At 39.6% G+C, this 16,322-nt stretch overlaps 1 protein-coding gene across 3 annotated transcripts; it reads right to left on the reverse strand.

Annotated features, from left to right (window-relative positions):
- Nucleotides 1–1,145: 1,145 nt before the first annotated feature.
- parvg (parvin, gamma) lies at nucleotides 1,146–14,936 on the reverse strand. Of its 3 annotated transcripts, none has more exons than XM_079412425.1 (13): nucleotides 14,719–14,936; nucleotides 13,637–13,698; nucleotides 12,065–12,132; nucleotides 11,779–11,881; nucleotides 10,908–11,048; nucleotides 10,706–10,821; nucleotides 9,555–9,610; nucleotides 9,419–9,453; nucleotides 9,224–9,285; nucleotides 9,073–9,141; nucleotides 2,493–2,594; nucleotides 2,045–2,117; nucleotides 1,146–1,650 (listed from the first exon to the last, which is right to left on the reverse strand). In XM_079412425.1, exons 3-13 carry the CDS (start codon nucleotides 12,116–12,118, stop codon nucleotides 1,577–1,579), a joined length of 885 nt encoding a protein of 294 aa, XP_079268551.1. In that variant the 5' UTR covers nucleotides 12,119–12,132; nucleotides 13,637–13,698; nucleotides 14,719–14,936; the 3' UTR covers nucleotides 1,146–1,576. The 3 variants fall into 3 exon arrangements, with proteins under 3 accessions (XP_079268551.1, XP_079268552.1, XP_079268550.1); XM_079412426.1 differs by having other exon boundaries at nucleotides 1,172–1,650; nucleotides 13,637–14,113; nucleotides 14,719–14,927; XM_079412424.1 differs by having other exon boundaries at nucleotides 1,179–1,721; nucleotides 2,013–2,117.
- Between the last annotated feature and the right edge of the window lie 1,386 nt (nucleotides 14,937–16,322).

Below are 16,322 nucleotides of genomic sequence, written 5' to 3' on the forward strand. Positions count from 1 at the left end.
GGCAATTCACCATTAAAACGCCATCAGAGCATCCATCCACCCGCACCTCGAATCCCAGCCCATTCGCTGAGAGGAGACTCTCTTAAACAGCCCATAATGCTTTTGCCATTTAGATTAAATGGAAGTCATTCACCGTATCCAATTTGAGAGAACACACATTAAGGAAATTAAATTACGGGGGTGGATGAAGAGTCTCGGTGAGAGATGCCCTTTACTGTTGATGCCAAGAATTTGAGCTCGAGTTTCTCCAAAGTTTAGAAATAATGTGTTTGTAGCGGTTCACACTCTGAGCAGTATTTAAAAATATGTGAAATATGTGAAGTAGCTTGGATATTTGTAGCAACAGCCAACAATACATTGTATGGGTCAAAATGATCGATTTTTCTTTTATGCCAAAATTCATTAGGATATTAAGTATAGATCATGTTGCATGAAGATATTTTTTAAATTTCCAACCGTAAATATATCAAAACGGAATTTTTGATTAGTAATATGCATTGCTAAGGTCTTCATTTGGACGATTTTCTCAAGATTTTTTGCACCCTTAGTTTACAGATTTTCAAATAGTTGTATCTCAGCCAAATATTGTCCGATCCTAACAACTCATACATCAATGCAAAGCTTATTTTTTCAGAGGTATAAATCTCAAATTTAAAAAATGTACCCTTATGACTGGTTTTGTGGTCCAGGGTCACACATATTTCCGATTTTAGCAAAGGTTTATAACTAACTGACTTTCCTGAGGTAAAATGTAACCTATCATCATGTCACGTTTTGTTCACAAGCGGTTTAATTGACGTCTTTTCGCGGTTGAAACACTGATTAGGCGAATACGTGAGAGTTTACACATTTCAGTAAGTTGTACTGCATCTTTTAACATACCTTCTGATGTTCATTCATGTTTTTCATAACTAGCAGAGGAAGAGATGATCGGTTCACGCGCGTTCCTTACTGCTGCTTCTACAGCGATCTGAACACTGACACTAAAGAGCATCAAAATGAGTTTGAATTGTATATATTTTAATACTACTTTTATAGATTAGAATAAGGTTTATTTAAAATAAATTAAATTTTATTTATTTTTGCACGTAGTAATTTCTCCATAAACGGTTCTTCAGACTCACACACACATATAGTCGAGAAGTCTATTAAAGAAAAAGTGACATCGTTTCAGAGCTGCTATATATGCCACTTTTATTTGACAACAAGCTGCAAGTCAGCAGAAATCTGTTGAGCGATACATTAAGACTAATGCACATCTGTCCAATAGAAAAAAACAACCTTGGAAAGTAGAAGAGTGAAAAGGTGACATTAAATTGAAGCTGTCAGCATCCAAAAGCAATTTCCATGATGAGATGAGTGGCCATGTTCTCTCATTTTCTCTCTGAAGCCTCTTCTATGGTTCAGAGACACTCTGTACAATTGCTTCTAATGTGTTCTAACACTCCGAGTGCCAAAGTAATCTGACTCGGTGCCCTGATTTTTAGTCAGAAGAAAGACGCACATTTACAGTGAATTTGATTATTTAAAGCATTCTGAAAGGTTTTATTGAATTGAAAGGTCTGGAGTCACTAGATTATTTGTTTTTGTGCGTCTTGAATAAGTAATACAGCACTTTCACAGTGGCTGGAACATCTTGGGAAACAATATCTGTGAGAAACACGAGAAATGAGCTTATTATTGAATGAACAACCAGACATATCAGCAATCAATGCTAACAGCTATTCTACTAAAGAAGTACACAAAAGCAGCTTAAATACTGGTTGTAGTTCCAGCAGTAGTGCACACATCCTTAATGAAGTTTTACTGCATTGTGAAAAAATTAATTCAAGATGGAAGATGAAGTGAGAGAATTCTTGATTCTAAATAAGTAATGAGCATTTAATTGAATTTGAAAATATTTAATATAAATAAAAAAAATGTTTGATTAAACCATTCAGTCTAATTTGAAACAGACAATTTTACCCTTCTCAAGTGGTTTTGTTTACAGTGTACACACTCAACATCAAGACAGCGAGGGTTTGGATTGTCCCAAAATAATTACCTTGAGGGTCAATTGACTGAACAGGAAGTCCTCGGTCTATGAGAAGATCCAATGCAAGCGTCACATTATGAAGCTGCATAGGTGAATAAACAGCAATGACAAAAAGATCAAACATTTTTTAAACAAACAATTAAATGTAATGTAAACCCGCAACACTGGTAACTATGAGATCATTAGTTTTGATTTCTGTCTTTTGCATTACCCTCAGTTTCTTAACATGCCTTATGCTGCTGTGCTGTCCTATCCACAGTCATCCTAAGAGACGTTAATTATACAATGGCGAGACATTTCCTGGCAGAGCATGTGAAGTTACGCTGATGTAAAATCATATGCCTGAATTAAATTGTGCTTATTGTTGTGCTTATTAAGCGAAATGGAGCTCACTAACAACATGGTTCTCTTGTTTCGATGCAAAAGCAAAACTCTAAATATTTTCTCAGGTTCTCACCATTTCTGAGCTCCCGACAGGACAAAGGAAGAACTCGCAGAGAGGAATGAAGAAGCCCTCCAACTGACCGATCAACAAGAGCAGAATCACTCCATCTGCAAACTAACAAAATCACATTATAAAATAATAAACATAAACATGAATGTGAGACATAAAAAACAAACCCATAAAGGGCTTATATCAGTGGTCTCAAAGTTAATTCCTGGAGGGCCACAGCTCTGCAGAGTTTAGCTCCAACCAGCTCCAAATCACACCTGCTTGGAAGTTTCTAGTAATCCTGAAGACATTGATTAGCTGGATCAGGGGTGTATTCCAGAAAGCAGGTTATGTGACAAACCCGGGTAAGTTTTTGGTTAAGCTTTCGGTTCCAAAATCGGAGGTTACTTTCAGGGTATGTAAGAAAGAGGGCGTGATTTTTATTCTAGCTGTAGTACTGTTGCTGCCGTCGGCACCATGTCCTGGAGACACCGTGTTTCGTTGTGAAAGCGAAACTACTTTGTTTGGGCTTCCAAAAGAGGACACAACTAGAAATCAGTGGTTAAGTTGTATTTACAACACTGTTCCAGAGCAGTACAATGCAAATATTAGAGTGTGTGCAGCGCAATTTACGGAGGACTATTTCCTGAACCTGGCAGGAGAGTAGCCTACAATGCTGGCTTGCACAAAGGCTGTTTCTATGAAGTGGGGCAATTCCAACTTTGCAAGGACAGTCTGACGCTTCTGACTCACAGCCTGTAAGTATGTTTCTTATATTCAAATGCGAGTTTTGAGCTGTGTAGAGTAGCTCTTGTTGTTTGTCGTTTCCCCAATCACAAATGCAGACATGCTAATGTTTACGCGGCACAATGCAGCACGATGAGGTGCGATGCAATGTGACGCCTAAAAAGACAGTGCAAGTCATTATAATCAGTATTATGTCCCGATTATGGATGCAACAAATGCCTCGTTTGTAATGGGTTTTATTGTTTTAGTCTCGTCGAACCGGGAAACGCCATCACAATACGGTGAGGGGCGTAACATTTCTATCACACACTATTCGGCCAATCACAACGCACTGGATAGCTGACCAATCAGAGCACGCCTTGCTTCTCAGAATGATGAGCTTTTTAAAAATCGACGCGTTTCAGAAAGGCGGGGCATAGAGGAGCAACAATAATGTACAGTATGTGGAAAATGTGTTTTTTTAACTTTAAACCACATAAACACATTGCATTACACCAAATACACAAAATATTGTTATTTTTAGCAATGTCATATGACCCCTTTAATACATAATTAGCATCAAACAAAATCTATAAGTCATATTCTCGAGCATTAAACATTAAACGGAAAAAAAAATATTGCACAACCATCAATTAGGTGGCGATATGCACTAAGCATGTAAACGACCATTGAACAAAAGAAGAAGAAACAGCATGGTGCGCTTTTTCTTAGCGTCCGTTTCCATTGTGACTCGTCGATTCGTTGCTCTGTTGAGAATGTCTTGAGTCTTAACCAGGAACATATTCAGAGTTGAATGAACTTACTCCTGGACGTGTTTTTGGAACCACATACCTCGAGTAAGCAAGGTTTGGGGTTAATCAAATCAAATCAAATCACTTTTATTGTCACATCACCACAGCACGTGTGCCTTCGTGAGTGAAATTCTTGAGAGCGTGCTCCAGACACTGCAAAAACAATTTACATATAGACATTATCATACATACGTACAGACTTATACAGATGACAATGTGTAATATACACATACATATACTCAGTACACACAGTGTACTATTAGACAGACATACAGTTACCGATACACATTATACACAGTATGTAGTACACATTCTACGTTATATACACACAGTAATATGCGAGATGCAGCAGATTATATATAAACCGGATGTGCAAATGTCATGGATGTGCATTGGATGGTATCCAGTGCTGGCAAAAAGATTGTTGTATTTGTGCAGTAGTGTACTGGTAGTCCAGTTTGAACTGTATGGAATTAAAGTGCAGTGCGTGGTATATTGTAAAGTGGGAGTGTGCTGTAGGGTGTGTTAGTTTTGACTGTTCATTAGCCTTATAGCCTGAGGAAAAAAGCTATCCCTCAGTCGGCTAGTGCGGGATCGGATGCTGCGGAGACGTCTTCCTGAGGGCAGCAGAGAGAGCAGTCTGTGGGACGGGTGGCTGGAGTCACTGATGATCCTCCGAGATTTCTTTATACACCGCCTGGTGTAGATGTCCTGGAGGGAGGGAAGCTCACCTCCAACAATGTGACGGGCAGTTCGCACGACCCTTTGCTTTGCTTTGCGGTTGCCAGCAGTGCTGTTTCCAAACCAGGCGGTGATGCAGCCGGTCAGGATGCTCTCCACAGTGCAGGTGTAGAATGATCTGAGGATGCTGGGGCTCATTCCAAACTTCCTCAGCCGTCTCAGGAAGAAGAGGCGTTGGTGTGTCTTCTTCAGCACTGCATCTGTGTGAGCGGACCATGTGAGATCCTCAGTGATGTGAACACCGAGGAATTTGAAGCTGTTTACTCGCTCCACAGGTGTCATGTCGATGGTGATGGGTGTGTGTTCTCTGCTCTGTCTCCTGAAATCCACCACCAGCTCCTTGGTCTTGTCGATGTTGAGTGAGAGGTGGTTCTCTTGACACCATTTAGTCAGGGTTCTCACCTCCTCTCTGTAGGCCGTCTCATCGTTGTCAGTGATCAGGCCTATCACCGTTGTGTCGTCAGCAAATTTGACGATGACGTTGGAGCTGTGTGTTGCTGTACAGTCATGTGTGTACAGGGAGTACAGGAGTGGGCTGAGGACGCAGCCCTGAGGAGCACCAGTGTTGAGGGTCAGCGGGGATGAAGTGTTGTTGCCCATTCTGACCACCTGACATCTGCCTGTCAGGAAGTCCAGGATCCAGCTGCACAGAGATCCGTTTAGTCCCAGAGTCTGGAGCTTCTCAACCAGTGTGGCAGGCACTATGGTATTGAATGCTGAGCTGTAGTCCACAAACAGCATTCTCACATAGGTGTTCTTATTTTCCAGGTGAGAGAGAGCAGTGTGCAGGGTGAAGGCAATAGCATCGTCTGTGGAACGGTTTCTGCGATATGCAAATTGTAGGGGATCCAGTGAGTCAGGCAGCACAGAGCAGATGTAGTCTCTGATGAGTTTCTCAAAGCACTTGCTGAAGATGGGTGTCAGAGCAATGGGCCTCCAGTCATTCAAGCATGTGATTTTATTTTTCTTTGGTATGGGCACAATGGTGGATTTTTTGAAGCATGCGGGAACCACAGACAGAGAGAGGGAAAGGTTAAAAATGTCTGTGAAAACCCCGGCCAGTTGGAATGCGCATGCTCGGAGCACACGGCCTGGGATGCCATCGGGACCCACAGCCTTGCGGATGTTCACCCGTCGGAAGGATCGGGTTACATCTGCGACGGAAAAGGAAAGTGCGCTCGCCTCTTCTGCTACAGCCGCGGGAGCGCGCTCTGTGTGGGCTGTGTTGTGAGCCTCGAAACGAGTATAAAAGTGATTAAGTTCGTCCGGTACAGAGGCGGCAATGTTCACAGTAGCTGGTTTATTCCCTCTGAAATCTGTGATGTTGTTGATACCCTGCCACATGCTTCTTGCGTTGTTGGTTTTGAATTGTTCTTCAACTTTGTTTTTATATTGTCGTTTGGCAGCTTTGATTGATTTCCTGAGATCGTAACTGGCTTGTTTGTGATCGTCAGAGTTTCCGGATTTAAAGGCAGATGTCCGCGCTGACAAGGCTGCTCGAACATCGCTGTTAATCCACGGTTTTTGGTTGGGGTAGATGCGGATTGTTTTTGTCGGTACTACATCCTCTACACACTTCCTGATGAAACACGTTACAGTATCTGAGTACACCTCTATGTCGTCATCAGACGCTGCCCGGAACATGTCCCAGTCCACGTGATCAAAACAGTCCTGTAGTATAGCGTCTGATTGGTCCGACCAGCATTGAATTGTCCTGAGGGCGGGTGCTTCTCGTTTCAGTTTCTGCCTATAAGCAGGCAGGAGCAGAACGGAAGTGTGGTCCGATTTGCCGAAAGGTGGGCGGGGGAGCGATTTGTAGGCGTCCCGGAAAGGAGAGTAGCAGTGATCAAGTACACGATCACCACGCGTGTTGATGGTGATGTGTTGAAAGTATTTTGGAGCTATTGTTCTGAAGTTGGCTTTGTTGAAGTCCCCCGTAACAATAAACGCTGCATCTGGGTACGCGGTTTCCTGCTCACTTATATTCCCGTACAGTTCCTTGAGTGCCTGGTCTGTGTTGGCTTGAGGGGGAATGTAAACAGCTGTGATTATGATCGCTGTAAATTCCCTCGGTAGCCAGAATGGTCGACACAGAAGCATATGAAATTCCAGATCAGGGGAGCAGGAGGATTTAATAGAGTGTAGGTTCCGTTCATCACACCACGAGTTGTTGATAAATAAACAGACGCCCCCACCTCTGCTTTTCCCTGTGAGCTCTTTCGTTCTGTCCGAGCGGTGCACGGAGAACCCCGTGAGCTCGATGGCTGAGTCTGGAACCACTGCCGACATCCAGGTTTCTGTGAGGCAAATAATGCAGCAGTCCCTTGTTTCCCGTTGGTATGAGATGCGTGCCCGCAGTTCACAGAGTTTGTTGTCCAGTGACTGAACGTTAGCCAGCAAAATAGTTGGGAGAGGAGGTCGGAGGGGACGGCGTCTGAGTCTGACAAGGACGCCGGCTCTCTTCCCCCTTTTCCGGCGGCGTTTCTTCGGTCGCGATCGTGCAGCCCAGACAAAGGGCTCTGATGCGGTATCTGTAAACAAGGCGCCGGCGTTCAGGAACTCAAAGTCCGGTTTGCGTTGCGCGACGAAGGAACCAATGTTTAAAAGCGTCTGTCTATCGTAGACAGTTATACTGACAACATCTAACACGTGAAACAACAAAATAACAAATAAAACATAAGAAACATAAGAAAAACTGCAGAGTTTTCTTGGAGCTCGCAACACGGCTGCCATGCTCGGCGCCATCTTGGTGCAGATTAACTTTGTTAATCAACCCAAAGTTCAGGGTTTAGCTGAAGGTAAGTTAACCGTGCTTTCTGGAATACACCCCAGGTGTGTTTGATTAGGGTTGGCGCTAAACTGTGCAGAGCTGTGGACCTTTTCACTTGTAAACGGTGCTTGATCTATGCATATTTCTACCTGGTCTCATGGCATAAACGTACCTGGGCACACTTTTTAGCGAGACGCGAAATACGTACCAATAAGTGCATATCACTGCAGTTTCCAAAAGAAATGAACACTTAGAGGCAGTAAAACTCTGACTCCTTTTATTCCTTTTCACACAAATTTACAGAGTTTCGAAATAAAGCGTAATTTTCGCACAATTACTTGAAGAGTATCGTGTTATGACTTCAAAACAATATTAATATGTTGGGAGATTTGAAAACTGATGCTTTTTAACATTAGAATCACACATATCCAGCTTCATATTTGAGGGAAGTCGTGGCCTAATGGTTAGAGAGTCGGACTCGTAATCGAAAGGTTGCGGGTTCGAGTCCCCGGCCGGCAGGGATTGTAGGTGGGGGGAGGGAATGTACAGCACTCTCTCCACCCTCAATACCACAACTGAGGTGCCCTTGAGCAAGCACCTCGAACCCCCAATTGCTCCCCGGGCGCTGCAGCATAAAATGGCTGCCCACTGCTCCGGGTGTGTGTTCACGGTGTGTGTGCATTTGTTCACTACTCACTGCTGTGTGTGTGCACTTGGATGGGTTAAACGCAGAGCACCAATTTCGAGTATGGGTCACCATACTTGACAATACGTCACGACTTTTAAAAAAAAATATATATATTTATGGGTTTTCTTATACAGTAGGTTTGTTTGGTAGCTCACGGAGTACGGAGATGTACTTGAGAGGTGAAGACTTCAGGTTCGAATCCTGTGTAACCATGGTTCAACAAAGCAGTTCAAATCTGCATATAAGGAAGTTCAAATGACACGGTTGCATCAACAAATGCGTTTTTATATCAGTTTTGCATGTGTCAACACTATCGGGTAGGTTTAGGGTTGGGTTTGGTGTAGGCATATTTCCAACACAACAGAGCATTAATTTTTAACGACGGTCCCTGAATATTTGAATTCTGAAACACAGCAATATGTACCTATATCAACGTAATAAAACGTGCCAGGGTTTACGTATTGAACCCATGTTTTAGCGCCACTCAGCGGACATTTCTCTTTGAAACTGCGGTGCAACAGTAAGGTAAAAACGGTCTCGCTAAAAAGTGCACCCAGGTACGTTTATGCCATGAGACCAGGTTGGCATATTTCGTCTGAATCAGGAGAGAATCACATCTTAATGATGTGTTTGTTTTTTAGAAACACACAGCTTTTGGCTTCACAAGACATTAATTGATGGACTGGAGTTGTGGATTATCGTGATGTTTTTATCAACTGTTTGGACTCTCATTCTGATGGCACCCATTCACTGCAGTGGATCCATTGGTGAGTGATGTAATTGTACATTTCTCCAAATCTAATGAAGAAACAAACTCATCTACATTTAAATTTTGGATGGCCTAAGGCTAAGTATATTTTTGCACACCTGTTTGTCAAGGTCGGTCACGTTCAGTCCCAGAGATGACATGTTCTTATTCACAAAGTGCAAAATGGCCTGTAGGAAAGAGAACTCAATGAAGCTGTGGGAGATGTGTGTCAAAGACTACATTTAGAGACATGTCGAACTGGATCCCAACCTTTTTCACGGTCTCAATTTTGTGAGCCTCCAGCTTGAAGAGCTCATCAATGGGACATTCCTCTGCAAAGACAGTGCAAGAGAGAGATTAAGAAGCAAACGCTTTCTTCTTTATACGCCTCAACTATCTGAAAGTTACTGATGCTTATAAATATGGAAATGAAAAGGCTCAGAGTTCAGCTTCCGTTTGACTCACTGTTAGATTCTCTCTCTAGCGATTCACTGGAATTACTGCGGAGACACACAGCAGACCATGAAAACACTGGTTTGGACGGTGTCAGAGATTCAAAGTGCAGTTAAATGTTTAATAGTGAAGGAGGATCTTCACAAACCTTTGAAATGTGATGAATTCTGTCTGCTTGTCTGCCTTGATGCCACTTTTTGTTACCTGTTTAACAAATTAGATTTTAATGAATCCTGACAACATGAATATTTAACTTCTGTAATATAATTTTACTGCTCAGTGAATATTCAAAATGAATAATGTGGGACTTCATTCCATTGGATCTGATCGGATGATGGATATTAATATGCATATTTATTTTTCAGATAATGAATTGTGAAAACGTTATGACAACGTTTTTTGATAATTTTTTTTAAATAATATGCAATGATTGTGGTAAACAAATTAAGCAATTTTTCATAATATGCAGATGATTTTATTTTTTGCTGTGATAAATTGTGAAACATTATGAAAAAATTATAATCTTTTTTTTCAAAACATAAAAAATTATATATTTTTTTCTTTATAATATGCATATTGATTTTCTAAACATATGAATTGATGAACTGTGAAAAAGAAAATATTAAATCAATATTTTCATTATGATATGCATATTAATTTTCAAAATAATATGCATTGAAAAACTGTGAAAAATTATGAAAACAACTGTTCATTATAATATGTATATTAATTCTTCAAAAAAATACACAGTAATGAGTTGTGAAAAATTATGAAAACAACTGGTCAATATAATATGCACATTAATTTTAAAATAAAATGCAATTATGTCAGTTTTTCCCATAATAATATGCATGTTCATTTTTCAAATAATATGTTGTAACAAACAATGAAAACATGCAGTCATTTTTTTCATTACAATATGCATATTTATTTTTTAAATATACAATGATGACGAATTGTGAAAATACATTAAAATAATTGCTCTTTACACTATGCATATTCATTTTTTTAAATCATTTGTAGATGAATTGTGAAAATATTATGAAAAATTATGAAAACATTTATTATATTATGAAAAAAATATTTCCATTATATGCATATTAATATTTCAAATACCAGACGACAAGAATATGAGATGTGGATTTCTTTTAAACATGAACATGCGGAAAATCTTAGCAATACCCTGGCAACCACCTAGAACAGTAGTATTGTGGTGGAGTTGTTTCTTTAATATACAGCTAGTTTATTTTTGAAACATTTAGTTTATACATTCAAATAATTTCAATAGTAATCAATTACCTCACACTGGATGACCTCCACGCTGACTTTTAGGGGCAGGACCAGATCGGGTTGGAAACGCCTCGCCATAGCAACCAGAAGATGCAATGTAGCCAACAGGTCTTTGCTGTGAATGACTGGCAGATTTGGGTGGGAGAACAGTGTGCATATGCTTATAAATATGTAAATAGGTCAGTGACAATAGCTGATCTGATTGGCTTACGTTTAACATTCCATTTGGCCGTTTCCTCGTTCATCTCTAAGGACTCGTTGAGAGCTGTCAGGATCACCTCTAGTTTCCGTACCTGTGCGTCAGTGCTCAACGCGATCTCCTCTGCATGTAACTGAACACCTGCTAACCTGCCTGGGATCAAAACATACACAGGCGTGACAACGTGATTGTATAGAGGGTGACCTTTCACCTAAAAAAAAAGACTTAATTTTTATGACAATTCAACAATAGTTTACCCAAAAATGAAAATTTGCTGAGAATTTATTCACCTCCAGGCCATCCAAGATGTAGATAGTTTGTTTCTTCAAAAGAACACATTTGGAGAAATGTAGCATTACATCACTTGCTCACCAATGGATCCTCTGCAGTGAATGGGTGCCGTCAGAACGAGAGTCTAAACAACTGATAAAAACATCACAATAATAATTGTAATCCTCACCACTCCAGTCCATCAGTTAATATCTTGTGAGGTAAAACGTTGTGTGTTTGTAAAAAACAAATCCATCATTAAGATGTTTTAACTTCAAACTGTTGCTTCCTAAAAAATTTCTTTATTCGAAACATGCAGCTTTTCGCTTAACAAGACGTTAATTGATGGACTGGAGTCCGGATTATTGTGATGTTTTTATCAGCTGTTTGGACTCTCATTCTGACGGCACCCATTCACTGCAGAGGATCTATTGGTAAGCAAGTTATGTAATGCTACATTTCTCCAAATCTATTCTGATGAAAAAAGAAAATGATCTACATCTTGGATAGCCTGAGAGTAAGTACATTTTTAGCATGTTTTCATTTTTGGGTTGAAATATTCCTTTAAGTATGTGAGCTTCACCCAATAATGTTGCTTTGACATGATTCTTACGTAACAGGTGATGAAGGACGAGTCCATCATAGAGGTCTTCCTCCAGTGTTCGCACCACAATGTGTTCAACTTTCAGAGTTTTGTTGATCCATTCCAACAAAACCTGCCACAAAACACCAGAGAAAATCCAGATACAGATATTCAGACAGTCCTCAGGAAATTATGTTCTCCCTGAGATCACTTGGTTAGTTAATAGTCAATTAAAAAACACTTTTAATAGCTCAAACCAGAAATCTCCCAGTTTTCAAACCTGAGCCACACCACCCTAAAAAGTTAAATATCTCACCTCTTTAAGTTTGTTGAGTTTGGGGTCTTCTAAAGATGTCGGTTGAATCATCATTCTTCTCTCTCCTCCTTAAAACCCACAATAAAACACGTTATTTGCCACATTATTGGGCTCAGGATGCTTATTTGCTTTCAGCTAAACACTGGGTCTGTCCTTCATAAAAGACTATGACTGCATCCTAATTCACATACTATACTTACTATAGAAGATTAGGATTAGTGTGTCCTGAATCCTAGTATGTTAAAAATAGCAAGTCAAATGTGCACAATGAGTTCATTCTGATGTTTTTTCAAAACCCATAACCCCTTGCACAGTAGAAGAGGAGTTTGTTGTAAGTCTCTTTTAAAATTGTCAATTGTATATTTTTTATGTAAAAAGCTCAATTTTAAGTAATATTAATAGAACATTTATTTAAAGGTGCTGCATGCAATTTCAGTTGTTCAGCCTTAATTAGACACACCCTCTCCAGAAACCACACCCTCCAAAGACCTATCATCCAATCCAATGTCAGCAACCTCATACTTGTAAAAGACATTATTACTATTATTATTATTATTATTAAAATTTTAATATTACATCAGAATAGACAAAATAATAACAGGGCTGTAATTATTTCCAGTTCATTCGTTATACTAGAAATGGGAGGTCAAGTGGAGTGCATTGCAATGTGGGATATACCGCTATGGGCTGTGTTTCCCAAATGCATTGTAAGCTTAATAAACCAATGGAGCTACGATCAACTTAGGCTTACGATGCTTTTGGGAAACGCATCCCTGTTTAGTGTGCTCTTACGGTGGCCGAGAGAGCGCAACGCGCTGCAACTTCAGAAAACACATGCAAATAGAAAAAGCACCAGCAAATCAAGAAAACATCTTCATCAATTTGACAGTAGGTGTTGCAAATGCTCACAGCACAACCAAACAAAGAAACACACTGCAAATAGAAAAAAACACCTGCAAATTAAGAAAAGAACTTCATCAATTTGACAACACACGCGTTTCAAATGCTCACAGCACAACCAAACAAACAAACGTTGCAAATAAAATTCTTTATTTGGTTGTGTTGTGAGTATTAGCAATGCAATGCATTTCTTTATTTGTTTGCGTTGTGAGCATTTGCAGCGCATGTGTTGTCAAACTGATGAAGATGTTTTCTTGATTTGCTGGTGCGTTTTCTTTTTGCATGTGTTTTCTGAAGTTGCAGCGCGTTGAGCTCTCTCAGCCACCGTTTGCTCTAGTTGTATAGGCCTATACATAATGGCATAGTTAGAAGGTTACTTCATGCATATAGCCTGGCGCACAATTGTGCACAGTAGGCTAAATACTGCATAAAAAGTAAATAGTAGTACTAAAGCAAGTGTGGTTTCGAACACACATTTTAGTGATATGCCAGGCACTAATATCACTAAAATGTGTGACATTAAGATATTTTTATATATTGTCCCAATACTGTAGCCAGACGTTTGTTCTTTCCCATTATTAGCGAAGTAGGCTACATACTTATGTAACTGAATTGTAGAATGTAAACTGGGATGCAGTCCTGACATTGTCGTATGATGTGATGACCGCTCACCCTGACGACTGCCGAATTCGCCAATGTCCTCTTCAGCTCCACAGTCTCCACCATTCTTTTGACTGTTTCAAAACATAGTTTTTGTCAAAAAGCAAACTTTATTAATAGTTTCACTCAGCAGACTTATTTTTCCAGCGCTTCTGTTTGAAAACCAAGTGATGTTCAGGTTCTGTCTGCGTGTTTGTGTCCTGAGGGAATTTCAAGGGCGCGATTCATCTCAAGGTTTTGTTTTTGAACGGACATTTTTCTGGCTATGATGAAGTACAGCGAACCGAAGCCGACTTCAAACGTCAAAACACAAGGACGGAGAATCTCCACAACACACAGCAGACGTCTGCGGCAGTCAGCACTGATCTGAATGGAGGAGAACACAAGGAGCTCCGAGATTTCTGCCTTCCTGCATCATGCACGCCAGCCCACATTGACTTAACTCAGACTGACAGGCAAAACATAAAGCTCTCTGACAACAAAAACATGCTGCGGGAGAGAAAAACAAGATGGAAAGAGAAAGAAACGTCTCAAAACTCAACCATCTCTTCCTCTTTAGAGCAATAGTTGGCCCTGAAATGAAAACCCTGCCATATTTACGGTCATTTCAAAAATATATCTACAGTAGGCTAAATGTAATGGTGACCATGTCCTTCAAGCTCCACAAAGACATCATAATTATTATTTTAGAGTAAATTATTGCTTTAAATGTGTAGCAATGAGGTAAAATCGAAAGCAAATTGAAACTTCATAGATTTCTCTCCTCAGGAGAAAAAGTGAGTAGCCAACTTTTGCCTGTAGAGTTTAAGAGAAGATCTCAATAATGTCTCAAACTATGCTCAGATATCAAAAATATCTTAATATTGTCTTATACACTTCTTCAAAGACCAAATGATCTGAAATATGCTATCCAAATTCATTTTATGGAGCTTTACAATTAATGTTCATCAACTATTTTGATTCTCCAAAACAATTCTAGGAGAAACATCTGAGACAAAGGTGATGCATTCATTTAAAAGAGAAACCCATGAAGTCTACTGAGATGCTATGAAAGAGCAATACAGTACAACCATGTTTGCTGTCAAAACTTTCACCTCAACTCTCGCCACACGTCTGGAGAAATCCTCCTTCTTTCAGATGAATGTTGTCCAATCAGTCCTGTCACCTTTCCTACAAGGATCGAGTAACTTCTACAACACAACCGACCATCTTTCTGAATCGACTAAAAACAAAAACAAGAACTAATTTAGGGGTGAGGCCTGTTGCAAACACCAGCCAGGAAGTGGTAAGGCACCACTTCCTCTTTTTTTCTATTTTGTAGAAGCACAGGTCATATTCTAAACTGTCACAAAGTGCATCAACAAGGCTGTACGGGGGTCTAAACATGATATTTGAGTCAGTAACTGACAACAACGTTTACTAGCAAACAACTAAATAGTGATCTGATATTTCCTCTCTTCAAATAATACGCTCCAGGTTTGAGAGCAACTATTGCATATATTTTCCACTCTCTCTTACTGTGATGGAGAGAACGCCTCCCTTTGAGTAGAAAAACCAGAAGTAATTTGGGCTGGAGGGTTACCATGGTTACCATCCCGATGAATTCCCCCACTAAATGCAAGTATGTATTCAGAACAAACAACTGAAAAAAGACCCTCAAAGGAGCATCTGAAAACAACAGGATTATTTAGATTCAGAATCACCCATCTGTGGATGTGTTTACATTCTGCGTCATCCGGAGAGATACAATCATACTGGAAACTACGGTTTGCGTAGTCCCCCAAAAAAATGAGAATGGTGTTTGCCCATGCAAAACTTGTTATGCTGTTGCGAAGGTGTGACCTTACATGATGCTGTGTGGTTGCATAGGTGCTAGAGTTTATGCTGTTGCTTGAGTTGGTTGACAGGGTGTTGCTGTAGTGTCACTTATGAGTTCTGATTGTATTTTAGAGAGTTTAAAACAACATAGATGCTATCCAGTTGATAACACAGTCTAATAACCACCTACACTTGCTTCAGTGTTCTGGGTGGTTGCTAAGTTATTGTTATTCAGTTGCTGACAGTTAGGTCCAAAAAATTGGTATTTGTAATTATAGATTATATTACATTTTAAAATACTCGTAATCAGACTACAGCTACCTTTTTATTGATAACGTGATTACATATTATTTACAAAATAGCAACAAATGATTCATTATCTATTGATTATGCCTAATTCTTCTTTTTCATCTTTCTAAAAAAGCCTACTGCTTATATACATTCAGAAAGTTATCCAGTTTTGTGGATATTCACACAAAGACCAGTCACTATGGCCATAATTACACACAGCATGACTATACTGGATTTACAAAAATCATTTCAACTTTAAGAAGTGTTTTCCCAAAATGTCAACATGGCATCAATTGGATTATTATTCAGGGTTATTATGAAATATCAATGTCTTTGGAGGGCTTTTTGTCTTTCGAACATGTTAAAATACACAAATACAAGTTTATTCATTTTTATTTATATGTAATGCAGAGATTCATAAACATTTTTTGTAATATTGAACACTTTCACCTAATATATTTATCTGAAGATTTTAAGGTAATAAGTTATTAATTAACACATTTGCATGTTCAATGTTCTCTGGTATTGGATAATGGTCACGCGACATGCAGGTAAACATATGAAATCTTTTTTTGCAAGTGTTTTAGTT

This window comes from Barbus barbus, assembly GCF_936440315.1.
Source record: "Barbus barbus genome assembly, chromosome: 48".
NCBI lineage: Eukaryota > Metazoa > Chordata > Actinopteri > Cypriniformes > Cyprinidae > Barbus > Barbus barbus.

What these genes read in the sequence shown, in the direction of transcription:
- parvg (XM_079412424.1), bottom strand. Translation starts at nt 12,118, where the DNA reads ATGATGATTCAACCGACATCTTTAGAAGACCCCAAACTCAACAAACTT. An exon ending in CGTCCTTCATCACCTGTTAC is followed by an intron (nt 11,049 to 11,778) that starts GTAAGAATCATG and finishes TTTTGATCCCAG; the next exon opens with GCAGGTTAGCAGGTGTTCAG. An exon ending in GGCCAAATGGAATGTTAAAC is followed by an intron (nt 10,822 to 10,907) that starts GTAAGCCAATCA and finishes CAAATCTGCCAG; the next exon opens with TCATTCACAGCAAAGACCTG.